Here is a 27,395-nt window from a genome sequence, read left to right as displayed (position 1 = left end):
TGTATATGCCTAGCCAATGAGATTTGTAAGTCAAAAGTGTTTGGACATTTTATTGTCTTTGTTTTCAGAATTTCACATTGCTTTCCAAAATGGTTGTACCAATTCATAGTTTCACTAATAACATTTTAGTACAAATCTTTGACAAGTCCTCCAACATTGGCTATTCCATCATTTGCTATCTTTACCAGTTTTCTACAAGCTTCAGAATTTTTTGACTTGCATTTCCCTTATTATTAATGATTTCATATAGTTTTTACTAGTTTCTAATTTTTTGAGAACTGTTAATTTATATCCTTTGACCACTAATGAATTGGGGAATGAGAAATATACACTTCTTATATAAAATTTTAACCTTAACTAAAAATAGCAATGTGAAATAAATTTTTATTCATTATTATAATTCAGATGCCCTTAAAAAACCAAATTCATGTTCTAAGTTGTCCATAATTATAACATGAATTTTTCTCTTATTTAAAGGACTGAGTATTGAGTATAAAACAATAACTATGTATCAAGGAGCTAAAAATGGTACATGTTCTTTTATATCACTAAGTGTTTTCTCTTCTTTCTAGCAAAGTAGATCCATTTCAGACTCTAGTGATATAAAAAACAGATCTTGGAGAGGAAAAGACAAGAAAGACTACTGTAGTTACCCCTCCACTGATCAAGAGAAAATGAAATCTGATGGGCTAGGTGCTTCTGGACATACATCAAGTACAAATAGAAATTCTGTGAATAAATCTTCAAAACATGATGACTTAAAGGGAAGGGACAGTAAAAAAGCAGTGTCTAAGATTACAAAAGATATTAAAATTGGGGAAAAGATTGCTTCTGGAAAGCCTAGAGCTGTTATAAAGCCCAAAATAGAGAATAATGATAACACTAAGACTGATATGTTTGCTCGACAAGATATTGAGCGTTCCTCCTCCTCCTCTTCAAGTGGACAGAAAAATTCAGTAAGTGGAAAAGGGGTAAAAACCCAGGAAGGAAAAGGAGCAGGTGCTCGGCCAAAAACAGTCACTGGAAGTTCAAATATGCCAGCTAAAGCAAAGCCTCTGAAGAAAGCCATCGGGAAGGAGTCTTCCTGCCCAGGTTCCACAGGCTCTCTCAGCAAGTCAGCCAGTTCAAGTGTGGAATTACAAACTCCCAGTGAGTGCCTGGATGAACCAAAGGAGAGTGGATCTGTAAAGGAAGAGAAGCCTTCTGACAGTAAACCATCTCCTTGTAATATTCCTCAAGGACATCAAATAATGAAGAACAATATGGAGACTTCCAAAGGGTCTGCTGCAGGTGGGTGAAGATATCCTTCATTATTTAATAGTTTCTGCTGAAGTTCCTGGAAAAAGTAAACCTGACTGACCTTTATTTGTTTTTGAATGCTGTGGAGGGTAAGTCTGCTAGGTCAAGAGTCTGGACATCTGGGTTTTAATTGGGCAAATCCCCTATCTCTCTAGAACTTTTGTCACTAAGGGGTTGAACAAGATGATCTTGTTTGGAACTATGGCCAGTTAATTTGGCCAATATATTAATTGCTGTGCATTTAATATTTTCTATCCCATAACTCACTCTGCTTAATTTATAGCCATGAAATCTCGGCCTGTTTCAAGGAATCCTGAGGGAACTTCCAACAAAAAAAGAGTTAATGAACATGAGACTCTCACAAGTAATAGGTAGGTCTTCATTCAAACTTTATAATATATTTTTTAAATTTTCCCCTAAAAGTTAGTCATACTCTGACTTCTGTCTAGATCAGGGATACTTAATCTTTTTTTGTGTGTCATGAACCTCCCATATAATCCTGTCTCTCCTTCTCTTCCTCCAGCACAAACCCCTTCTGAGAATAATGTTTTTAAATATATTAAAAATATATATATAAAATTACAAAGCAAACCAAATATTTTGGAGCACAGTTATCTAAAAATATATTTATTTAATATTTTCCTCAGGCATATCTAAAAGAATTTTTTAAATATTTATTTTTAAAACTTTCGAGTTCTAGGTTCCTTCCCTTATCCCTACCCCCAATTAAGAAACAACATGTGAAGTTATGCAAAACATTTCCATAAAAGTCATGTTGTGAAAGTAAACATAGATCTCCCACCCTGAGAACAAAACAAAATATCAAGAAAAATAGTTTAAGAGAGAGAGTGTACTTCAATCTGTATTCAGACACTGTCATTTCCTTCTCTGAATATGGATAGGATTTTTCATCATAGATCCTTCAGAGTAGTTGTGGATCATTGTACTGCTGAGAATAGCAAAATCATTTACAGCTGGTCATTCCAGAATGTTGCTATTACTTTGTATACAGTATATTTCGCTTTGCTTGAGTTCATGGAGGACTTTCTGAGAGCATCTTGCTCATCATTTCATATAGGACAATAATATTCCTTCACAAACACATACCACAATTTATTGAGCCATTTCCTAATTAATGGGCATCTCCTCAATTTCCAATTTTTTTGCCCTGGGAAGAGAACTGCTACAAATATTTTTGTACATAGAGATTTTTGGGTTTTTTGTTTTTTGCTATTTGCTATTTATGCTTAGTGATGGTGGTATTAGGTCAAAGGAGAATTTTGATTTTATAGCCCTTTGGGCATAATTCATATCTTTTGGTCATTTATCAATTAATCAATTTGTCAATCGCTCTTTTTATAAATTTGACTTAGTTCCCTCTCCATTTGAGAAATGATGTCTTATAAAAGAAACTTGATTCAAAATTCTTTTTACAATTACTATTGCTAGCTATTTCCCCCCATTTATTCTTTCCTTTTGCTCTGTCTCTCTTCAAAAGTACTTTGCTCCTGACCATTCCTCTTCCAATATGCCCTCCCCTTTTTTTTTTTTTTTTTTTTTTTTAAATCACTCTTCCCTTTCCCTTTGCTGGATCACATTCCCCTCCTATTTTCCTGAAGGGCAAGATAGGTTTCTGTACCCATATTGAGTATATGTGTTATTTCCTTTTTGAGCTAACTCCCTTTCCCTCTCCTTTCTCTGTTTCCCTCCACTGTAAAAGCTTTTTTTTTTTTTTTTTTTTTTTTTTTTTTTTATGGCAGATAAATTATTATACCATTCTACTTCTCCCTTTCCCTTTCTTTCAGAACATTCCCCTCTCACCACTTAATTAACATTTTTTAAAGGTATTATCCCTTCATATTCAATTCACTACTCTTCCATCTGTCTATATGTATTCTTTTTAACTACGACGATAATGAGAAAGTTCTGTTACAAGTTACATCCTCCCATGTAGAACAAAAATGTTTTTAAAACAAATTTACAGACTTCAGAATAAGAACCCTGGTCAAGGTTTTGTCAAGAATTAGCATTTATTTATTTATTTACTTGCTTACTCACTTATTTATTTATTTATTCATTCATTCACTCACTCACTCATTTATTTATTTATTTGTTTGTTTGTTTGTTTGTTTATTTGCTGAGGCAATTGGGGTTAAGTGACTTGCCCAGGGTCATACAACTAGGAAATGTTAAGTATCTGAGATCAAATTTGAACTAAGGTTTTCCTGACTTCAGGGCTGGTGCTCTATCTACTGTGTCACCTAGTTACTCCAATAATTAGCATTTTTTATAGAAAAAAAAGAAAAATTAGAAGAAATGGTGGTTTGGGGTTGGGGGAGGGAGTATATTTAGATTTGTGGTATTTATAATTGATTGCTTTAATCTTAATTCTAAAATTGACAATATATGAAGCTTTGAATGTTTCATCTTTTTTCAAAAAGAAAGTAGATTGTGGTTAGAGCACCAGCCCTGAAGTCAGGAGGACCTGAGTTCAAATCTCGTCTCAGACACTTTAATACCTCCTAGCTGTGTGACACTGGGCAAGTAGTGACCTCAATTGCCTTAGCTCAAAAAAAAAAAAAGAAAGAAAGAAAGAAAGTAGATTGTAAGTTGAATGTTTTTATAAAAATTGATAAAAATATTTTAAGTATGTAAGATTTAAGTACAAATATTAAGTAAATATTTGAGAGCTTTGTTTGAGATTTTAAATCTGATACATGTTTTCTTTTCCTTCTTTCTTTTTTATTAGTACAACCAAGAAGATTATTGGCAAGGGGTCTAGTGATCATGTCTCCCAAGCAGTCTTGAAGAAAAGAGGGCACAGTAGTTCTGCAGGCCTACAACGAGCAAAAAGTGCTCCCTCTAGTCTTACTAAAACCCAAGGTAAAATAGAAAAGCTCTGAGAATGAGCTGTTTTTATTACTCTGACTGCTCCACTCAATTTGAAATTTGAGTAGTAGGCAGCCAAAGTACCATAGAAACCTTTCTAATTTGCTTTTCTCCATTGAATTTACATATTCTTTTTTATTTATCCTGTAGACCCAAAATAAACAAGGGTATTTATGCTTTTTAACAGGATATTTGTACTTAGTTAGTGGAGGGGAATGAGGAGGATGGTTGAGTTTCTTTTTGTTCTTTTTTTTTCCTTTCCTTTTTTTGTCTTATTTTTTATTTATGAGATGAAAAAATTGTGAACTATCTCACAACTTAATCTGTACTTAAGGACCTTTTTGTTTCATTGTAATTATAAGAATTCTTTATTCACAATGAGTGCCTGCCATGATGGTATAACTTAAGAAATTTATAATATGTACAAGAAAGAATTTCTCCAGACACCAGAAATTGGAATTATAATGGAAATGGAATTTGTCATTGAGTCTATTATCATTTGATAATAGATTAAAATTAAATTAAATATTTAAAATGTTTAACTCTTTGAATAACTTGAATATTCAAATTAAAGTTTATAGAAACTAGGGGAAGAAGGGATTTTTACTTTAAATTTTAATAGGTTCCCAAAATTTAATTTATCACATGCTCACCATTTTTCCACTAATATTTAAGCATATATTATTTTAATGTATTGATGAACATGATGAGAGCTACTTCAGAGTTGAGAAATAGCTTACAAGAGCAAAATAATTGATATTGAGCTTGTATTCCACAAATTTACAAAAGACATACCCTTGATATAAATCATCATATATACAGTTATATGAAATATTAAATGGAAGGAAATAGATCTAATTCTAATACTGTTCACTGAGAACTAGGATTCTTTCTGCTTATTTGACGGAGAAGAAAAATGTGGTTTTTAAGGGGGTTAAGATCTTTTGTCTCCTATTTGGCAGCAATCAGTTCTACCTTTTTTCAATCTAGTTACTTGTATAAAATAATTTAATATTAAATGTATTTCATTCTCTGTTTCAAAGGTATTGTATTTTTAAACTTTTTTTTTGCTAGGATCCCAAGGAGATTCACCAAATTCATTAAAATCTACAGCCTCTCTAAAACATTCTGAAGAAAATGTGATACAGTTAAATCCAATAGCTAAGAAAAAAGCCACAAAGCAAGCATATGCATCTTTGGCAAAAGCCAATGTAAAAACAATGGCCAAAATTCAAGTGCCCTCAAAGAGTGGGGAAACTGTTAACAATAAAGATCAGAAACAGAAAACTACTTCTGGGCAATCTACAATAAAGTGTCAGCCTTCTTCCCAAAGATCTTCAAGAAGTGAATCACCTGTGACTCTAAAGAACACATATAATGATGGACCAAAAAATTGGGGCCAGAAAATTGAACCTGTTGGATTCCAAGCTAATGATAATAACAAAGCCAAACAAAAGCAACATAGGTTACCAGAGACCAATGGTGTGAAAGCATATTCTTCTTCAAGTCTGTCTGATCCACAAAAGCCATTAAATTGTGAAGAAATTGATAAATCTACACTAGAATCTGAATTGTCACTCTCTCCTGTGAACATTCAGATTGTCCCTAAATCGAATGAAGCAGTAAAAAATGAAGTAAAATCCAAACACATGTCTAAGGGTAAAAATGACATAATGTATCCTGGTGATGGAGAAGGCATTAATTACAATGTGCCTAAGATACACAGTGTTACTGATGGGAGTGGTGATGCAGAGTCAAAATTTTATAGCAGCGCTCATCTAAAATCTATGACTTTAGGTCCGAATCCAGCCCAGCAGTGTGAAATTATTTGTAACTTTGTGGATAAAAATCATTTAGACACAGAAAATAGAAAGCACTCGTCTTCAGAGAGAGATAGCTATTTGGAACAAAAGGCTACAGCTGTATCAGACATTAAAAGTGGGAAAAATACTTCAATGAGCCTTTCAGAAAGAATCAATCCTGCTTTTAATTCTGTACAAGATGAAAGAAAATCTCATATTTTTGAGGAAAAGCTAAGCGTTACTACTCAGTTGCCAGATGAATTTTCCATGCAAGAAGACAGGCATGTTCCAGACAGAACAGATGTCTCTGATAAATGTTTTTTGAGTCAAATACCAGAAAGAAATTCTCCTAAAGATGCAAACCAAATAGAAATGTCCGAGAGCCATGAGAATCTGGAAACTCCTTTTGTGGGTCACTGGAACCTGAGTACAGGTGGGATGCACCAGCGGGAGAGTCCTGAATCTGATACTGGCAGTGCCACTACGTCATCTGATGACATAAAACCACGATCTGAAGATTATGATGCTGGAGGGTCTCAGGATGATGAGGGCTCAAATGAAAGAGGCATTTCTAAATGCAGCACTATGTTATGTCACGATTTTCTGGGAAGAAGTAGCAGTGATACCAGCACTCCTGAGGAACTAAAAATCTATGATAGTAGTTTAAGAATAGAAGTAAAAGTGAAAAAGCAAAGTAACTCTGATGTTTTTCAAGTCAATTCAACAAGTGATGATGATATTCCTAGGAAAAGGCCCGAAAATTTGTCTCAACAAGGGATGACAGTGAGCCATCCTCAGGAGAAAGAACATCTTCCACGAGGAGGTATTCCATTTACTCAGGAAACAGACCAGGTTTCTTCCTCAGCAGATGAAACAGAAGATGAAAGATCTGAAGCTGAAAATGTTGCAGAAAAATTTTCTTTGTCTGAGCCATCTCCTCAGCAGTTCCAAGGAATCGTCAATTTGGCTTTTGAAGATGCAGCCGAAAATGAAAGCCGAGGGTTTCCTGCAACTAACAATTTTAAAAGGTCAGTTTTACTTTCCGTGGATGAATGTGAGGAATTAGGATCTGACGATGGGGAAGTTCATATCCCCTCTCATCGTTCCATCAATTCTCTGACTCCTGAGGTTTTTGATAGTCTTTGTCATGAACATCATGGGAAAACTTCATCTTCCAGATACTCAGAAATTGAAGATAGTTTTTTAGAGTGCAAACAAAGTGAAAAAAATGACAAATCAGAAGGAAATAGGAGTCCCCTCTTGGGTCCTAATGAATTTGACTCTATAGGAAGAGATAAACAGGGTACTTCAGCAAACCGTGCAGCAGATATGCCAGGCAAAGCAGATGGACTTTGTCTCCCAGAAGATGCCAGTGTGAGTGTTAGGTGTGAAGAGGACAATGAAACAAAGCAGTGCATCCCGTTTTATGAGGGTGAAGTAAAATCTCAAGAAAGACCTTGTCATTTGGCACTTCATCAAAGAGAACCCAGCTCAGACACACCAAAGACCAACAACTCAACCTGGTCTGTGGACTCCCGGAAGAGCCAGGCTCTGACTCAGGAAGGTCTAGTGAAAGAAATCTGCCATGCACCTACTGAAAATGCTAATACTGCTCTCATTGCAGGTAATGTACAGAAATAGAAACGCTAAATCCTTCAGAAAACTTAAATTAACAGTCAGATTTTAAAGTTGTCTGGAGTGGTGGCCTCCATTTTAGCAAGGTAGAATTTGTTTGCCAACTAAGTCAAATTTAAATGAAACTTAAAGTTCTTTTAAATCTGAATCAGCTAGTTTGTTTCTTTACTGCTTCTCTGGAATATTAATGAAAAATAATTTACTCTTTAAAATTTTTTGATAGTTGTTAGAGCCATTCTAGAATGAGATTTTATGCGAAGGAATAAGAACTCAAGTTCCTGTAATATATTTATTTTCTGTCTAATTTAGCAGGCATTATAGACTATCAGAAATTTTGGTATACATCAAGTGTGCTTATTGAACTATGCCAATGTATATTTAAGAGGGATGTGCAATAACTATAGTAACAATGTAACAAGAGCATTGACTTATTTTAATGACTATATCCATTTATTGTAGCAATTTATATGAATTTTACAGAGATTAAAACTTTCAGGATCACTATGATTCTATTCTAAAATTTTCCAATAAAAATTAAATTTCCTAAAAGAAATTCTATTTAGAAGCAATGACCCCATATGAACGAGCTTTGGCTTGTTTCATATGGTGTGAAATGTTCTTGTCTAGTTGTTTTTTGCCTTTGTCTTTATTAATATAGTCATTCAAACTAGTGACCCATGTTTAAAATATGCAATAGCTACCTCCTAGCTCTTGTATATTCAGAACTAATCCAATGCTGACCAGCACGTTCAGCAGAACCATAACAAATGGTCAGGCAATCTCCAGGTTGGACTCCTGTGTGTGTTCGTTTGTCCTTGCCTGCAGCTTCTCTTGCATGTGCACTAGATGATAAGCCTTGGGATGGAATGCTTTTTTTTCTCCTCTTGGAAACTGACTTACCTTAAAAGTCACCTTTAAATTGCCATGTCTTTTTTTTCCCTTTACGTTGTTATTGTAGAGAAGTAGATGCCTGAGTGCATTCTGTGTTTGTGTTTACATGATTTATGTTATTTTCTGTATCAGAAGTTTTCTAAGTACAGTATGAAGATTTATTGTGAATGACCAGTGGTGATTTTGCTGCTTAAACTTCACATAGAAACAACATCCTTTGTTTTTGTTTGTGTTTTTACGTAAAAACAGATGCTTCAGAATTTTGTCAATTGTGTATAAGCTTTTTTTTCCTTTTATTGCTTTGTTGGATTGTCCCTATTACATTGAGTTAGTGTTGATCTACAAGACCCCAAGGGGGCGGCCAGATGTGCGGTTCTTACATTGTGGAGTCTTATGGATTATTTCAGGAGACATAGATGGTTGTGACACATTGGCACACACCTGCATGTATGAGCACCGGTCTTCAAAAGCCCTTTCTCCAATCTATGAGATGGATTTTGTCGAAGCTTTTGAGCAGAACATGGAGACAGAGACATATGGCACAGCCACGGACTATGAAGATAGCCAGCGCTTTGCGGAACAAGATTGGACTCTTCTAAAGCAGCTGCTATCTGAGCAGGATTCAAACCTCAACATAAAAAACTCTGTTCCTGAAGACCTAAATTTAGCACAGTATCTGATCAATCAGACATTGCTTCTAGCACGAGACAGTTCAAAACCTCAGGGTAAAGCACATGTGGACACTTTGAGCAGATGGAGTGATCTCACATCACCATTTGATGATTCTTCAGCAAGCCTCACTATGACAAGTTTTTCCTCTGAAGATTGTTCTTCTCCTCAAGGAGAATGGACAATTCTTGAAGTAGAAACTCAGCACTAAAGAAGTCAAAAATTTTTAGAAATTATGAACTTCTTTACCCCTTATTTTTTATGCTTATATCCATATGATAACTGCATTAGCCAAAGGCAGACAGCCCTAGGTATGGAGGGCTCTCCAATCTTTCCAATTTACCGAGGTTAAGGTAGTTCATTTGTCAATGAGATATAATTATAGGTAGAGGAAAAGTTCAAAACGTCAACAAAAGTTTTTTTTTCTAAGAATCATGAGCATGTTGCTATAGGTCTTTGAGAAATTAGAAATCTTGTAAGAAAATTCTTGTCTCATTTTTCCTCTCCTAGCTGGTCATTTGTTCACTTGTCCTTTAATACTCAAGATGTGAATGCACAATAAGTGGAGCAGTTCCATTTCCTTTTGCACTGCATATGATAACATGGTAATCTTCAACAATAAAGGATTCACTGTGCTTGTGTCAGTTTATCTGCACCTCATCTGTGCTTATAATACTTAGACTGTGAACAACCAGATTAGATTGGCCTTGAGTTGAAGTCATGATGAACATCAGGAAAGCCTTATTCCCTAAGTTTCCTAAGAATTTATAGTGAAGAAACAATGATGTTAACTACCTAAGACCACATCTACTTTCTATTACATGAAGGAAGTGGTAAATAATGTAAATCAAGATCTGGATGGTGGTGGTGCTGGTGATGGTAGAACAGGTATTTAAAATTCCCCTGCCTCACTTCCCTTGTTTAGGAAGAATGAGGAAATCCGCTTTCCTTATCTGAACAAATGTTTGATTCCTTCCCTATTTACTTCATGAGAGAAATCTCTGAGAGTCATATATTTGGGATAAATATCACCCCAGGGTAAGTAAGGGAAGATTTTTGGGAGTTCTTTGTGGTTTGGTATCTGTTCCAAAAGTTTTTTGTGCATCTGATTACAATTCCCTCTATAATCAGGGTTGAAGATGAAGCTTTATTCCGCACTCTACCCCTGGAGAAGTATTTGAACAACTAGCTGTGGCTCACCCTTAGATTGACACATAACATAATCGGATGCGTTTGATTGGCTCTAATCCCCTGTCTTCTCAATTTAGCCACCTCAACCCAGCTACTATAGAGGAGTTCATATCTTCTCTTTCCTCAATACTGAAAAAAGGTTTTACCTTCAAGATTTGAGATCTAAAATTTTATGAAGTCACAAAACCATGAGGATTGGTTCACTGCAAGTTCAGGTATATAACAACACTCACTAATACACAGCAATATTTTTATATATCTGACTAATTACCTATCAAAGACCCTTGAGTGCTTATATATCTGACTAATTACCTGTTAGACTCTTCTCTCTTTAAGGTCCCTGTTCCATTCCTAACTTTGTCAGCAGATGACTGTACTTCCTACTTTATTGTAAGATTGCCACCTCTCCCATTTTCTGTACTATCATTTATCCCTCCCCAGGCAAACTCACTCCATTTGTACTCTTAATCCCATGTCCTTTTATTCCTTGGTTGTACTGATCATTCCAAAAATTTCATCTTTAGTGTCTCTTTCTCTGTCTCTCTCTTTCTCTCTGTCTCTGTGTATCTCTTCCCTCCCCTTACTCTTTTCCCTCTACCTATAATTGTGCTCAATTCTGTCCTTCTTGTGCTAAGAAAGATGATTTTGTCATCTGTGCTTTTTCTTCTATATCTTTGCTCCCTTTTGCTGACAAACATAGTTCCCCTTGCTTTTCTTTTCCTTACTACACACTCCTCAACTCTTTATAGTATGCAATTTAATAGACCTCTAGATTACCTCAATTATTATCTTCAATTTTTAAACAGGATTTGACACTACTAACCAATACCCCTCTTTCTTGATAATTTTTTCTTCTTTCAGTTTCTATAACACTGCTCTCTCCCAATTTTCCTCTTAACTCCCTAACTTCATTCTTCGGTATCTAGTCCCACCCTGTTTCACATTTCCCATGCTTATTGGGTATCTTCCCTAAATGTTTCTGTCCCTTAAACTAGCCAAACTAAAACTGAACTCATCTTTTTCTTTTTATTTCAGCTACTTCCAGGTTTCTTATTTATGTTTCTATGATTATAGACTTAAAGCTAAAAGAGAGCTCAGCAGTTATACAGTTTTAAGAGCATGACCTTCTTTACAGACACCCAGGCTTGAGCTTAGGGTCCCCTTTGGCGTGTTCCCTGCTTCATATGAATTGTCTTCACTTCAGGTTCTCTCATCTCTGCGTCATTCCTCCATTCAAAGTAGAAGTAAATTGCTTCAAAAATGATATCCTTGCTTCCAGGTGCAACTATGTCACCTGTGCAAAAACCTGCTTCTCATTGCTCAATATAGCAATATAATATAAGCAAACTTCTGTCCTGGTTTTTAGCCCTCTTGGAGTCACTCCAGTGACTCTTTTAATTGTATGCTACATTGTGCCTTTTCACAAACTATATTCTAAACAAATAAGCTATTAGCTGTAATATGATAGTTTGGGCCTGCATTTTCCCCACTTTCTACGCTTTTGGACAGGAATGTGTGCCTGGATTACAATTCTTCAACATCTGTGTTGAAAACTCAGTTTAGGTAACATCTTTTCCATGAAGCCATTCTTAACTCCTCCAGACAAAAGTAAGTAGTTCTTCCTCTTATCTTACAACTCTCTGCTTGTTCAGTCAATCTGTTTTATATCATAGTTGTATATTTTTCTTATTCCCACCATTAAATTGTAAATTAAGTACAGATAATATTATTTTGTAACTTTGTATTCCCAGTGTCAAATAAATCATCTTTACACATAGTAGCTGCTTAGTAATTATATATTAAATTAAATTTATGCTTTTAGATTTGGAGTAGAGGAGGAGAGCATAGGGAAATAAAGAAGTGTATTCCTTGCATTTGAAAGCATGAGTTGGCTCAAAGAATCTCTAGTTTGTGAATTTGCAACTTTAAAAGTAAATATAATAATCATTACTACCTTCTTTTGTGTGCTTAGAAAACCATGACATTATGTTAGAATTGTTTAGTGAAATGTAGCTTTTAGATATTTCATTGGATCTGTGGAATTACCAGTTTAGAGTACTCTTTCCAGTGATAGTCATCATAACATTCTTATGTGAGATTTTAAATGTTTCAGAAATTCCTTCACATATGTTCTACCCAACATATAAGAAAATTCCTAGTTCTTTGAATATTTGGGGAATATTCAGTTGTCCCTAACTTGGTGTGTCACAAGCTCACTTTCTTTTCTCATCACATGTCATACTTTACATCCAAGGAATCATTGGTAATATACAACAGCCTGCTTAGGCCATCCAAATTTCTTTCCTTTCCCTTTTGGGTCACCTACATTTTAAGTCTTCTGAAATTTTTGAATTCCATAGTTATGTCTTGCAACACTATATTACTACTTGGATAATATTAATGTTAAAAATCTAGGCTTTTGTGGCAAGTAGCTTGCAGTCATTGAAAGCACTATACAATGCTTAAATGTATGCTAGTTCTTCAGTTCTGTTTTTCAATTAGTTCAGATTTTCAGTTCAATTTCCAACCCTTTGTGACCACGTGTGGGATTTTCTTGGCAAAGATGCTAGAATGGTTTGCCATTTCCTTTTCCCACTGAAATTGAGGCAAATAAGGATAAGTGTCAGAATAATACAGATAAATGTCTGAGATCAGATTCGAATTCAGGACAAACTTACTCCAGAACAGGCACACTGTCCACTGAGTCACCTGGTTGCCACTTAAATGTAATATAACCCAATTAACTTGGATTAAATGAGCTGCCCATTCAATTATATTTTGTAATGTAAAATATGCATGTTTTAAAAACTCTTCTTGAGTTTCTAGTATGGAGTAGAGTCTCATCTCTTCAAAGAGCATGGATTTTGTTGGGAAGTTTTATATAGCCTTCTAAGACTCAATAAAATTAGTGCATATCACTTGCAGACTTTAAAAACCTAATAATTGATAGGGAATCTATACTTAATTTAGAGCAGGTTATTGAACAAAATCTTCACAGTTGCATCTGTCATAAACTCTGATATTATTTTAACTGAGAAGTCTTATTTTTAAAGAGCCTTCAAAGGATCATTTTGTTGAATTGAAGTTAACAAAAAACAATCTTTTGCCCATTAACAAAAACAATGATCTCTTGCCCTCTACCTTAAGTTATATGATGGCAAAGATGTTGGGAAAAATAATCTTCAAAAGTCTCCTTGTTATTTTCATCAGAAATACCATAAAAGTATTGATAGGATATTCACATAAAGATTATTCAGAGATGGATGAGAAGTGTAGGTAATTGCAGATAACTTTGTACTGTTGCCACTTAAGAGAGAACAGCAGCCTAATAATATTCTAAATAGTCCAAATCTGATCCAGATAAATCTAAAGTCTTTGGCAAAATTAATGTGGAAATCTCAGCTGATCTATTCCATTTTATGCTAATTTGTTGCCCATTCAGTTTCATCATCAAGTTTCCTGTAGGCTTATGTGGGTTTTTTAGCATCTGGTGAGAAATATGTTGCTCATAATCTAAAGATATACTAATGTCTTGCAAGTGAGCTTGTACTTTATATCATTATTGCTCTCAACTGTCATATAACTACACATGGGAAGGAGTGCACATTTCTAGCAAAGGTGGTACCTTTTGGTCTACTTGTGATGGGACCATTTGATATTGGCTCAATTCAAAGAAATGCTCATAATCTGAGTTTTTTACTTTGGGCTTTTTTCTATTTTTTTTGGAGCTCAGAGTTTGGTGCAGATGAGACCATGAAAGACAACAGAAAGAAAGCAAAGTTGCTCATCTTTTATTTTTCTTCTGTTTTCTCTGCTAGGGAGAATGACCTTTGGACTGAAAAGGACAGAACCAAAATGGCTAACAGGTAGATTTGATAAGATAAATAGGGAGCAAATTAAAAGAGCATTTAGCTCTGGCCCTCATAAATTCACTATCATCAGACCAACATGAGCAACGTCATCAAATGCTAAATTAATTATTTGAAAGATCATGGAGAATGAAAAAGGTATTGCAGGTTTGGAAAAAGGCAAATGTCTCTGTTGTTTTTGTTCTAAGTTTTGTTTTTAAGTAAGAAGACCTATAAATTATAGGTCAATGAGCTTAACTTCAGTTCCTTGCAAAATTCTAGAACATAACCAAAGGAATCAGGATAATAAAGGGCCTTGAGGTTGTGCCCTGAGGATTGGTTAAAAGGATTGGCTTTTTTTAGCCTGAAGAGAGAAGAGTACGAAGTAAACAAACTAGACTACAGGACCTAAAGGACAGAGTTCTGAGCTTGGAGACATGAAGACCTGGGTTCAAGTGCTACCTCTGACCTTGACTAGCTGATTGTAGGAAAATAATCACCTCACAGTCTTAGTTTACTCCTTCCTTCCTGTATCAGAAGGATGATAATGCCAGTAATACCACTAGACTGGTTATGAGGCTTAAAATAGACGGTCTACAAATACTAAAAGACAATTCAAATGCTGATGAAGAGAACTAAGAATTTGAAGGTCTTTTGCTGGGAAGAGGGATTGAGTTTTTCTGCTTGCACCTGAAGGCAAAACTAGGAAAAATAATTGGAAGTTACCAGAGACAAATTTAGGGCTGATGGTTGAGGACTAAGCTTCTGACCAGGAGAGCCCTCTGATGTAGAATGGGCTGTTTAGGAAACAGTGGTCCTCTTCCTCTGAGTTCTTCAGGTGAAAGAAGGCTAGGTGCCTGCAAGCTATGTTGTAGAGTTTTTTTTCTGGCACAGGGGAGGATTTGCAGACCTTCTTCCAAATAAGATCTTCCTTGTTAGGGTGGCTAGGCAGTTGAAAAGTTTGGAATTACTTAAGTTAGATATGACAAAAAAGAATTTCACTCTGTCATATAATACAAGCTTTTGTAGAGTGAGTGAGGTCTCTCACATTCTAATTGATTTGTTTTCATTTTGACTTACACTTGAATGATTTGCCTAGTAGGTCATGATTTTTCCTCTCTTTCCCCCCCTCCCCCAGTATATTATATATTTTTCCCCTCTCTTTTGTATTTATCATGTAATTTTTAGTGTTATATTTATTGCTGAATACATCTCAGCACCCTTTAGACTATAACTTTGTGAGAATGATGACCATATCTTATTTATCAAATTTTGTATTTCTTTGAGCTACTGCTCAGTGTTATACATATAGGGATAATGAATGTTTGTTGAATAATAACATGGGTCATGTGTGTAGATCACTTTCTTCAAGTAACTCCTGACATGCCCGTGTTCCTACTATTTTACTCCAAGGGCTGTTCTACAACCTAATAATTGAAAATAAGTGTCAATTCTTGCTTCTAAATTTAAAATAAACCTATAGAGATCAAATATATTCCAAGAAGTGTTTGGCCCAGCCCTTTTGCTTTTTGTGTTATGCTAACCCCTATCCAATGTCTGCGCCTTTGAACCAGCTTTTAATTGCCCCGTTTATAGAGTATATAAAACACATTTATTACCCCAACCCAAGTAATTACTGCTACCTAGAACATTTATGGGTTTTTTTCTGATAGCTTGTGGTATGTATCTGGAGTATACAAATTGATTTTAATATTCTAAAGAAAATAAGATATGATCATTAGATATAAAATAAGACAACTATTTTTGAGATCTGATATTTTGAATTACTTGAATAATTTCTTTATCCACCCCTACCATATTAATGTCTATAATTGAACAAATCCTTTTTTAAAGATGAAAATCTTATGGCCTCACAGCCTTAAATCATTTAGATCAGCATTTAATTGTAACAAAACGTCTTTTCTCTTGACCATGCTGAATCTCTTCCTGCAATTTGAACTCATGTTCTCTCTGTTATCTTGTGTTAAGATCAATAGTAGCTAGTTAGAAATTTTGCATGACTTTTTTTTTATTAATATAGCACAGCTTGATAGGAGCAGTCTTGGCCTTCCAGATGAACATTATCATTAAATGATAAAGGTAATGTTGCACTAGGTTCAATGATTAACTTTTAACTATGTCAGCTAATGCTTTTAGAGTGTTAAGCAGTCAAAAATACTCAAAATTTAAGATGCTAAATTTTAATAAGTACTCATTTAATGAGCTATGTATAATTAGTATCCTGAGAAATTAAATTTAAATCTCAGTAGCATTAATTTAAATTTAATGTAATGTTTAATGTAACAAAATTATAATGTTTTCTAGAGTATTTTGGCAGAGCCATTAACTAACAAGTTTTGGTGCCCAGGGCAAGCAACATGGGGAGATTCATGAAGCAATGCTAAAATCAACTTTGAAATTCAAAATGTAAAAATAATTCAAGCAATTAAAATAAATTTAGTAGACTAAAAGGAGGGAATGGTTACCATAGTTGCTGATGGCACTTCATTTGAACTATTAGTCTTGCTAAGTAGGTGTTAAATTTAGTTGTCAATATGGATGCCCTTCAAATTGCGTGGCTCTTGGGCAAAACCATGGCTAGTTGGCAGCACTAAAACTATGGACTTTGAGTGCATTATAGAATTGATAGAGACAAAAGAATATTATTAAGATACTAAGATGCTGTCATTCAGCCTTAAATTAGTTTGCAGACGTTATTTGTCATTCCCATCTTTTCTTTTACATGTTTGCATCTCTAACATAGTGCTTTGCATATATTATGAAAAAAAATTGAATTGAATTGACGAATATCTTTGTTTATTACTTGCCTAAATATCAGCTCAAGAGTACATACAATAAATCAAGATTTTTCTGGGGAAAAAAAAGAGTGTCAATATGTATCTCAGATAAGATGAATTTATTAAAATTTCCCCTATTTACTAGTTGATTATATTCTAGTCATTTGGGTGTGCCCCACTTTTTGTGATTGCCTTAGTCATAAACTGCTTTTTCTTAATTTACAATTGCAAAATGATTTTTCCCTTTAAAAAAAAAAAAAAAAAAAAGGACTAGCTTCCCAGTACAATTTCCTCCATTCCCCTCATTAATTCCTTTGAACTATCCAGGTAGTTGATCATACCTAAAATGTCAAATCATTTACAACTACCAGATTGTCACAGCTGATTTCCCCTTTCTGTAATGAGCCTTGTCCTTTCATCTCTTCCTCTGTCTCACTCCTTTTAGATCTGTTCTTCATTTTCCATGACCATCCCTTCAGAGACTTAACCCTAGAGTTGACCAGTTCCTACAGGTATAGTCCTCTACCCCTTTGAATTCTTTGGCCCCCTGCCCTTGTCCTTAATTTCACATCACTTCCAGTAGCTTTCTACATTCCTATTTGCATATTGTTGAGTGCTTCCAGAAAAAAAAAGGACAATCCTGCCAACTGGGTCCACTACAAATCTGCTATCAAAAAAGTACATGTAATTAAGGAAAGAACTTTTCATAATTTTGTTTTTCAATAATTTTGGTCCAAAAATACAGTTTATAGAGACAAATTTTCAAGACCTTATTTCCTATGAGGTTTGTTTTTTAGAATGAGCAGAACCATTTATGGGACTATGAAAGTGAAGAGGGACTAACCTCTTGTAGGTTGTGAGAGTGAAGCATTTATTGATAGGATAGTCAATATAATAGATAAAAGGAGCCAGGAATTTGGTATATTCCAAACCCAAGAACTCTGATGTCTTCAGATGGTAAATCAAAATAAATGTTAGTGGGCTCTTGTGTGTTGTAGGGAGCCAGAGGCAGAGTCATCAGGATTCAAGTTTTCCAGCTTTAATGTAAGGCAAACCGTACATTCAAGTTAAAATACCTTCCCCAATGACATACAAGTTTGTAGGAGAATAAATTTATTAGGAAGATGGATACTGAGAATACCTTTATGTTCAAATTAAATGTTTTTTTTATTAATTCTATACTGATGTTTGCCTAGATTTTGATAAGGTAAACTAGATCCCAATTGAATTAAGACATCTCCCATTTTAAACAGAAAGAGGCTGAAACCATGAGCCTGTTTACCAAAAGCTAAACCTTGAAAATGAGAATTCAAGTTTTGGAAAAGCTGGTGCTACCTGGCACACTAGGGATTTTGTCTAATCTTAATGGTCCCTTCTACATGGAACTCTCTTTATTTTTCTTTCATTGAATGTTATAACGGGCTGGTGAGAATTATTTGGAGGGAACCTCCCAATTCTATAATCAAAAAGACTTTGAGAACAAGGTATAAAACAGCTTTAATATATTCTCAAGCTAGAATAGAAATGTTTGTTAGAAAGAAAAAAATTTGAAACACTCAGAAGTTCCCAGGAGACAAAACCCAAGAAAGCTAATAACTTTTTGGCCTCAGATTATTTTTATTTATATCCCTATTTTCACTAACTTGTAACTGAAATTTAGCATTTCCTTTAATTATGAATGCAGGCAACATAATATTACTCAGACTTACTAATTCTGCCAAAGAGATCCCTGAAAGCCCCAAATTAAAAATTTTCAATTTAATTGGATCCCCTCATTTTACTAGTGATGAAACCTAGGAAGAGAAAGTGTTTTACATAGTACTTTCTAAACTGAATCCAAGTCTAGGTGATTCCTGAGATCAGAGCTTTTTTCCCTCACTGTTCATAGAGATAAGCACATTTTAATTGGGAGATTACCTCAAAGGAATGAGAGATTCAAAGCTTCTCTAGTAGGACAATTTCATGAAAAGTGTCTGTGTGGAAACATATAGTTGGGGTAGGGCTTTCTGTAGCATTCCTCAAATTACATTGTAATTGAGGAAGACAATACATAGGAAGTAAGGAAAGTATGGGTAATGAGTCTATGGACTGGAGAACCTACAACAGGGAGACATGATTGACTTTATAGATTTTGCTAAGAGTTGAGATGCAGCTTATAACTGAACTATAACTCTGGAGGATAAAGAATAGGTAAAATGGCAGCAGGTGATGAGAGAGGGAGTACTAAGAAGTTACACCAATAAAGAATCCCAGGAAATGGAGGAAAGGCCTGGTGGAAAGCATTTGGACAAAAAAATATCTCCACTCAGTTAGAAATTATCATAAGGCAGAATTTTCCTATCTTCAAAAGGTGCAGAAACCAATCAGATACAATCATAGACATGATAAAAACTCCAAATGGAGTGTGCGAGAGAAGTCAGTTTAGGAAGAAAGAAAACCCCTTTTGAATGAAATTCTGAAAATACAAAAGACAACATTGAAGAGAAGAAAAGGTAACTAAAGAGACTAATGTGTAGGCAGAGGAAATTTGGCAAACACTTTAGATTTTTAAAATATACATATGTATAGAAGATAGAAGCAAGGACAGGTAATGGAGGATGACCACAAAAATACTATTAAGACTGTTAGAAATGATAAATCTCAGAATGAGATGATATTTGGGTAAAAAAAGCTAAGATTACCCCCTCAATAAAATGGCTTTTGTTTGATTTTAGAGGTTTTTATTGGGTTGAGGAAAAGATGAAAAGGGACAAATCCTAGGGTAGATGGGAAAAATAAGAGACATTGGAGAAAAGTAATCCTTTAAGTTTTTTGTGTTAAAGGGGTGGAGTGCAGTGATCTAGAATGATTACTACAAGATGATAGGAATAGAAGCATCCACATATTCTTGGTGAGTTTACCTGAGTTGGATGAACTATGTCTTTAACACACTAAAAACTATAAACTGTGGAGCAGTATCAGTAATTTTCAGAAGATGAATTGTTGAAAAGGGCATGAGGAAAAAAAAGAAAATGGAGTTTGCAAACTATATATAGGCTATATGAGCCATATAAGAGTTTGATTTCAAACCTTGGCAAAATCCTACAAGGTGGTATGAAAGGGTTGGGTTGTGAACATCTGAAAAGGAAGCAGTAATCACAAATAGCCCACATAATTTAATAAAAAATGTTATGCTTTACCTTAATTTTTTTTTTGGTCAGGGTTACTAGAATCTTAGATCCAGGAAATGCTAACTAGGTTTTAGCATTGTTTCATAAAGGTATAACCCTATTTTTGTTGACAAAGTAGGGAGCTGTTGATGAAGTGCTGGTATGGTTAGAATAATAGTCTGGCCAAAAAATAGGGTAGTGCTTCACTATCAACTATGAAGAAGTGCATCTTGGATCTTGGCTTGACCTATGCTGTTTAGCATTTTCATTAAAAACTTAAAAGGCATAGGTGGCAAGCTTATCAAACTCAGCCAACACAAAACTATGAGAGTTTTGGGATTCAAAAAAAGATCTAGAAAAGTTAAAACATTAGGTTTAATAAGATGAAATTTAATTGTGATAAATAAAATTCTTGAGAAAATAGTTGGATGATACAGATTGTTTCCAAAAGAATTGTATAACACATAAAAACAAGTTCTAAATCATTAATGGTAGTAGGCATGCAGATAAACTCACACAATGCTAATTTGTAGATGACCAAAAAAAGAAAGGGATGTGAGAATACCAGGGAGGAAAACTATTGTGATAGTGCTTTGTATCAAGTCTGTGAGCATTTGAGGTATATATATTTGTCTCTCTGATCAATAAACTTTGAGAAGTGTATATTCAAGACTCTTCGCCTGGCCCCAGTAAATTCACACCCTTAATTTACTACAGGAGCTGGACTCACATATGATCTCATCCATTTGGATGTTCCTTCCAGTGACGCTTCATAATTCATCCATGTCTTCCCATCCTGGTGATTCTTGCCCATATTACCACATATAATTTGTTAGGAGTGGAAAGAGAAAGAATAATCCAAGAGAGTGTAGCTTCAGAGGCCATATAACCTAAACCCCTTATTTTACAGATATAGCAATCAATAAGCATTTTTATTAAATGGTGACTAGGAAAACAAAGCAAAATTACAAACTTCATTTATCTTCAAGACATTTGATTCTAATTGGAAGTAAGTAAAGAAGTTGAAGTCTTGGGAAGTTGATTACTTGCCTAAGATCATAAAACCATTAAAAAAAAAAAAAGCTATGTGGAATTCAAACTTAAGATCTTTTGAGTTTCAAGACCAGTTCTTCCACTATAATGTACTTGAAGATATCATGTGACTTCCATATGGTTTCAAGTTCTAGTGTCCTTAGAATTCTGTTAACCTCTAGATTGCTTTCTGAACTATAAATGTCCTTCCCACAACAGAGTCCCAAGATCTGAACTCAATATTCCAAATGTCATCTTGTCAAGGAAGAATGGCCAAGATAATATGACTTTTCATGTTCATTAGAGCCACTTTCTATTAATGCAGCCTAAGGACAAGGAGCTTTTCTTCTTCTGGTAAATCACAGTTTACTCACATTTGAGTTTGCAGTCCACTAAAGCATGGAAATTCTTCTCATGTGGACTACTGTCTAGTGATGTTTGCTTCTTTATGATTTTGTACAGCTAATTCTTTTTAACTTAGATCAGTCAAGCAGCATTTGTCTATTATATGCCAGACAATGCATCAAGCTCTAGGGATACTAAGAAAAAGACAATCCTTGCCCTCAATTGCTCATCATCTCCCACCATCTGTAGGAGACAGCATATAAACAACATATGGATAGGATCAACTGAGGGTCATCTCAGATGTAAGGTGCCAGTATTAAAGAGGACTAAATAGGGTTTTTTTGTGGGAGGTGGGACTTAAGCTAGCACTCAAAAGCAACCACGGAAGCATGAGTTTTAGGCATGGAGAGCAAACAGTGACAATATTCTGAGCTGAGAGACAGAGATCAGTGTCACTACAAATCAAATTTGCATTTATTCCCATTAAATGACAATTCTTCAGTAACCGTAATGCTCAAGTTTTTCAAGATTATCTTTCAATCCTGTTTGTCATTCAAAATATTAGCACTTTATCTCAATTACAAAGGTCACAAGCATGGTATCTATAAGATTCACTGATGTCAAAAATCACAGGGATAAAGGCAGATCATTGGGCATCACATGAGGGACACCTTTCAGTTGCACATTGGTCCATCAGTGGCTGTTTTTTTTTTGGTGTTTAATCATCCTCAAATCCAGCTAGCTATACCTCTATTCCTCTTGTCCACAAGAATGTCATGAGACCTTATCAAAGACTTTGCTATTTAATACTGTATCCCCAACGTTTCTGATCCCTTAGTCTAATAGACATATCAAAAAAAATGTTAGTGTCAATCTGTTATGGATAAATTCAAGCTTCTTACTGATCTTTGTTTCCTTTCCAAACACACTCAAGTGATGCACTGTAATACAATCTAAAATTTCTCTATCAAAAATTTGATAGCCATCAAAGCTAAGATCGTATAGTTCAAAGAATATACCTCCTTTATAAAAATCAGAATGTTCCTATTTCCAGTCCTAAAGCATCCTCCTAATTTCCTTGATTTTTCAAAGATCCTGGATGCTGCCTTAACCCAAGTCCTACTTTGATGGAGTTTCAGATGCAGATTCAGACCTCTCCTTCCCCACTAGTCTCCTGGGACTTTCCAAGGATTCATGCATCAGCCCTGGGATTCCTGACTGTGGCTGGTAGCCTTTGTATTTACCCCAGGGCCTTCTCTAGTGCTTCAAAGATCAGCCTCTCAGCTTGGATCTCCAGCTCCTGCATCTGGATTCTAGATTCTGAACTCCCATTGCCCAAACCATATTTCCCAAGTCTCACTGCTTGCTCTCTTAATACCAGCCAGCTCAACCACAGATCTGTCCCCCTTTCATTCTACTTTCTACAGTGCTGCTCCATAGATGACTAGTTTCTCCTTCCATCTTCTGGCTGTCACCAAAACTTGACAGGTGGCCATCCCTAGCCTCCTTTTCTATCCCCGATTGCACTATCCTTCTTAAGCCTCTCCTTACACACCCACTGGCTCCCTTACCACTCCTTCTCATTGCCAATATTATAACCTTTCCTACCTTGATGGCCATTTAATTCAAATTACCTACTCAAGATTTGGTAGTTATTCCCCATTGACTCCACAGAGACATTCTTCTTCCTTCCCTACAGTCTTTCTCTTCATCACAATTCCTATCCTCATATTGGGAACTCCAACATATAGACCTATTTAAGGAAACACTTCCAATTCCTTAATCTGCCCGTTTTCCATGACCTGTTCTTCCACCTCACCTCAATGAGATGGTCAGAACCTTGATCTTGCTGTGGCTCAGAAGGATACCAACTTTACGTTCATAGACTCTGAAATTCCTTTTTCTGATCATTTAATCATTCTGTCTTTCCATCTGCCTTACAATTGTGATCTCAGTTCTTCAACTCTCTCAGCTGTTTCCCAGGTCATTATCCCTGCATTGATTACTCTTCTCCATTCCTTAGTACTACTATGGTGAATCAGTTCAACTACATTGTATCCTCCATCCTAGAATCTAGTGTCCCCTTATTTTTTGCCCTAATCTCCTGTTTATTCTTATACTTCACTCCCTTTTTACCTATTCATGTAATGCTAAATAGAGCTTAATACAGTAAACTATTTATCTGAATCCATTACAGATTTATATTACTGGGTTCTCACTGCAAGAAGCCTTTCCTAATCCTCTTTCCCCCTATTCTGAGATTATTCCCAATTTATGCTATATCTTTCTTATATGCACATAATGGTTTACATGTTGCCTTCATTTTTAGAAAGTAAGCTCCTTGAGGAAAAGAAGCAAGTTTTTGCTTTTATTTTATTCCCTGAACTTAGAATATAGTAACAAACATGTACTGTTGAAGAACTTAGAACACAGTAAGAACTTTGTACATGTTTGTTGAATGGCTGATTCTTCATCACAGCATGGAGAAAACCTTGTATTCTTAACAGACTGCCAAAATATTAAAGGTTGTGGTCGATTCTACATATAAGAAAAGCTTTCTTTGAGTGAACAGCAACTGATGATCTCTTCTTTCTGAAGACCAGCTTCATATGGATGTCTAGAGAGAAGTTGCCATCAATAGACCAGCGGTTTGATGATGAATTATTTGACCGTGGCAATTAATGAATCAAAGAAAAATCCACAATTTCCCTCAGTCCTGTATGGTTTCCTTCTTATTCTTCAGTGATTATGGCAGAGGAGGTGGAAAAGAGAGTAGAGGCTGTTAAAAAAAAAAAATCATACATTTCAGACTATAAATAATTACTTAGCTGACAGTACCCTCAATGTGAGATCCTTGTCTATTGACTATTATGAATAGATAATACTATTGTAGGAACTGAATCACATCAATTTTTAAAGTATCACTCTTAAATGAAACAGGAACACAATGAAGGTGTAGCTAAATGGAAGTTTGACTAATTCATTGGATATATAAGAGTTGTTAGATGTATTTGTGTACATACAGTCTCTGTCCAGAGGCCACAAGAAATTCTATGTCATGAGATACTCGGCTCTTTAATTATAAAGCTTATGATAAGGATTTGTGAAAATGATCACCATGAAGATAATTATACCTAATGCACTAACATTATGGCAGAGATCTTTAATTATTATTACTATTAAAAGAATTCCTAACCTTGTTTTTCAAAAATATTTTGAAAACTGTATTTTGGTATAATTGAGTCCCATTTTAATCCTATGTTTTATGAATGTAAAAACATGATTCTGAGAAGAGGTTCATAGGCTTCATCAAACTATCTTCAAAGGAGACCCTAATACTCTCACACACACAATGGTTGAAGAACTTTGTTAGGAGTGTATTTTTCTCTGCTTTATCTTTCCATGATTTAGGTATCAGGACTATTTTTGTCTCAAAAAAAAATTTAGTAGTATTCCTCCTTTCTCTCTTTTTGCTAACAATTTATGTAATATTTGAATTAATTTTTTCTTTGAATGTTTAATAGAATTTACTTGTAAATCTGTACCTGTTTTTCCCCTTTGGGAGTTCATTTTAAAGCTTGTTTAATTTCTTGATACCTTAAATATCCAAATAACTTAATAATCCAAATAATGTTATCCAAAAAGAAATTGCAAGAAATAAAATTGAATACACTTTAACAAATAAAGGAGTGTTGATGGGGAAGTCATTGCCAAATAAAAATATTTATGTACAGACAGATCACTGAATTCTTGAAAAAGGTGTCAAAATCAATACAAAATTAAAATTATAAAAATAAAACAGAAAGAAAAAAAAGTTTTTTTGTAAATTTGAAAACATACCTCTTTAAGCTGGACCATTCAAAGGATATTTAAGGACGAACCTGGAAGGACAATGAACATAGAAAAAAATGAAGATAATTTGTCAATTTTCTGCAATAAGCTCATCTTTTTGTCAATGGCAGAGAAGCCTCAACATTTTCATACTAGTATAGCTTCGGATGTGCATGCTGCATTTGTAAGTAAAAAGACACTAAACTAAGCAAATGCAAGGATCAATGTCTGCACTAGTATACACAGAAAATGTCCCTGAGGAAGATGACATAATTGTGAGGTCATTGATGCATCGATGTTCTTAGTATCTGAAAAGACAGGAGGCTATGAAATGTTTGGAATAAACCAAGGAATTTATCTTCAAATGGCTCTGTAATGTCTTCAATGTACCTCCATATTTTTTGCATTTCTTGTCTATAGGTTCACCATGGTGAGCTGAGACAGAGGGGAATTCACCCAATAGTCTGTTGAAGATCTTCCCTGAGTTTTCTTGACGTCATTGTGCCCTGGCTATTCCTTACTCTCCCTATTGATTAACCCTACTCCTTTGTTGATTATACCTTCCTTTATTGATATTATTTATACTAATTCTCCACAATGTTTTGTTTGTGAGATAGTGATAGTCCATTGGTATCTGTCATAGTGCCTCTCCTTTGCCTTTTTGGTGATCCTTACTTTCAGGTTTTTGGAGACATTAGTGTTCTGTGACTTGAGGACATTGATTTAAAAAAATTGGTGTTGAAAAGATGGGGTTTTGGGGAAGCTAGGTGGTGCAGTGGATAGAGCACCAGCTTTGAATTCAGGAGGACCCGAGTTCAAATCTGATCTCAGACACTTAACACTTCTTAGCTGTGTGACCCTGGGCAAGTTACTTAACCCCAGCCTCGGGGGGAAAAAAAAAAAAAAAAAAAAAAAAAAAGATGGGGTTTTGTTTCAGAATGAAGTGTGGGATTATTAAAGAATTTTGCAGTTTCCCAAAGACAACCTTTCTTCCTACTGTTCATCTCCAAACCAAACTCACTGTTCATGTGTAATGCCTTTCCAAAATATATCTACTAATGAAAAAGATTGTTCATTCTACTGCATATCAGAGCTTTGACAAAAGGCTTTATTCATTCAATTTCTCTTGTATGAATGGTTAAAACTCTTTTGATTGCATTTGGATCTCATTTTGTACCCCAGTAGAAAGCACAGTAGGTGGAACAAAGTAGGAGTTTTAACAAATGTTTATTGAATTGATTTTGGTGAAGTGAGAAGAACCATAAAGGATATCACCATCAGAAAATGTATGACCAAAAAAAGAGTGAAACTGGAGGCAAGTCTTCATGTTCCATTGGTATCTTTGCCATATCAAGAGATTCTGAGAAGATCCCCTGGCTGTTCAATTTGTAGAGGAATCATGGAAGAGCAAGAACAAGAGTCTTACAAAATGATGAGACATGGAGAGGTTATAGTCTCATGGCGGTAGAAAGAACCTATGTCAAAGAATCATTGGGTCAATTCAATGAACATTAAGTATCTACTGTATATAAATTATAATGCTGTATGTAGGGAACATAAAGACAAAAAATGACAAATGTCTCTGCCTCTAAAGACTTGCATTCTGCCCCATGGCAATAATATTTTAAAAGGTAAATTCAAAGCTATTTGAATTACAAGGGAAGGGGAATAAAATTATGGGAAAAGGCTACCTGTAGGAAAGAGTCTTTATCAATTCAGTGGAGAGAGGTAAGACACTGAGTTTGGAAAGGACCAGGTGGCTAGTTCAGCTGGGGCATAATTGTGAAGTCTGGAAAAAGGTTATTGCCTGATTCTATCAGACTTTAGAAGGAGCTAAGCTCTTAACATTTAATCAAGCTAAAACGTTTCGTTTTATCCCTCAATGTGTATCTATTTTCTCTGCTACTGATGCTAGATATATTTGCTTCCAGGTTTGTGAAAAAAAGCTTACTCTGTCGATTCAGGAAGTGCCTTTGCTTTGAGCTAATTGTATCCTCTGGCTGACTATTAAAAGCA

At 35.0% G+C, this 27,395-nt stretch overlaps 1 protein-coding gene across 6 annotated transcripts in view; it reads left to right on the top strand.

Moving 5' to 3' along the window:
* Window positions 1-26,944, top strand: part of BTBD8 (BTB domain containing 8) — a 116,311-nt gene extending 89,367 nt beyond the window's left edge. For 4 of the 6 annotated variants that reach the window (XM_074266248.1, XM_074266249.1, XM_074266251.1 and 1 more), the window contains 5 exons: window positions 573-1,290; window positions 1,583-1,670; window positions 4,049-4,182; window positions 5,263-7,614; window positions 8,924-9,820. In XM_074266248.1, coding sequence (XP_074122349.1) covers window positions 573-1,290; window positions 1,583-1,670; window positions 4,049-4,182; window positions 5,263-7,614; window positions 8,924-9,396 — 3,765 coding nt within the window. In that variant the 3' untranslated portion in view covers window positions 9,397-9,820. Of the gene's footprint in view, window positions 1-572; window positions 1,291-1,582; window positions 1,671-4,048; window positions 4,183-5,262; window positions 7,771-8,923; window positions 9,821-26,629 lie in introns of those variants that run through there. The other 2 variants (XM_074266250.1, XM_074266253.1) reach the window with 2 other exon arrangements.
* The last annotated feature ends 451 nt before the right edge of the window (window positions 26,945-27,395 follow it).

The sequence above is a fragment of the Sminthopsis crassicaudata genome, chromosome 4, assembly GCF_048593235.1.
Source record: "Sminthopsis crassicaudata isolate SCR6 chromosome 4, ASM4859323v1, whole genome shotgun sequence".
In the NCBI taxonomy this organism is placed as follows: Eukaryota; Metazoa; Chordata; class Mammalia; order Dasyuromorphia; family Dasyuridae; genus Sminthopsis; species Sminthopsis crassicaudata.
The sequence above is the reverse complement of the archived record's forward strand: the minus strand, read 5'-3'. Positions and strand labels throughout refer to the sequence as shown.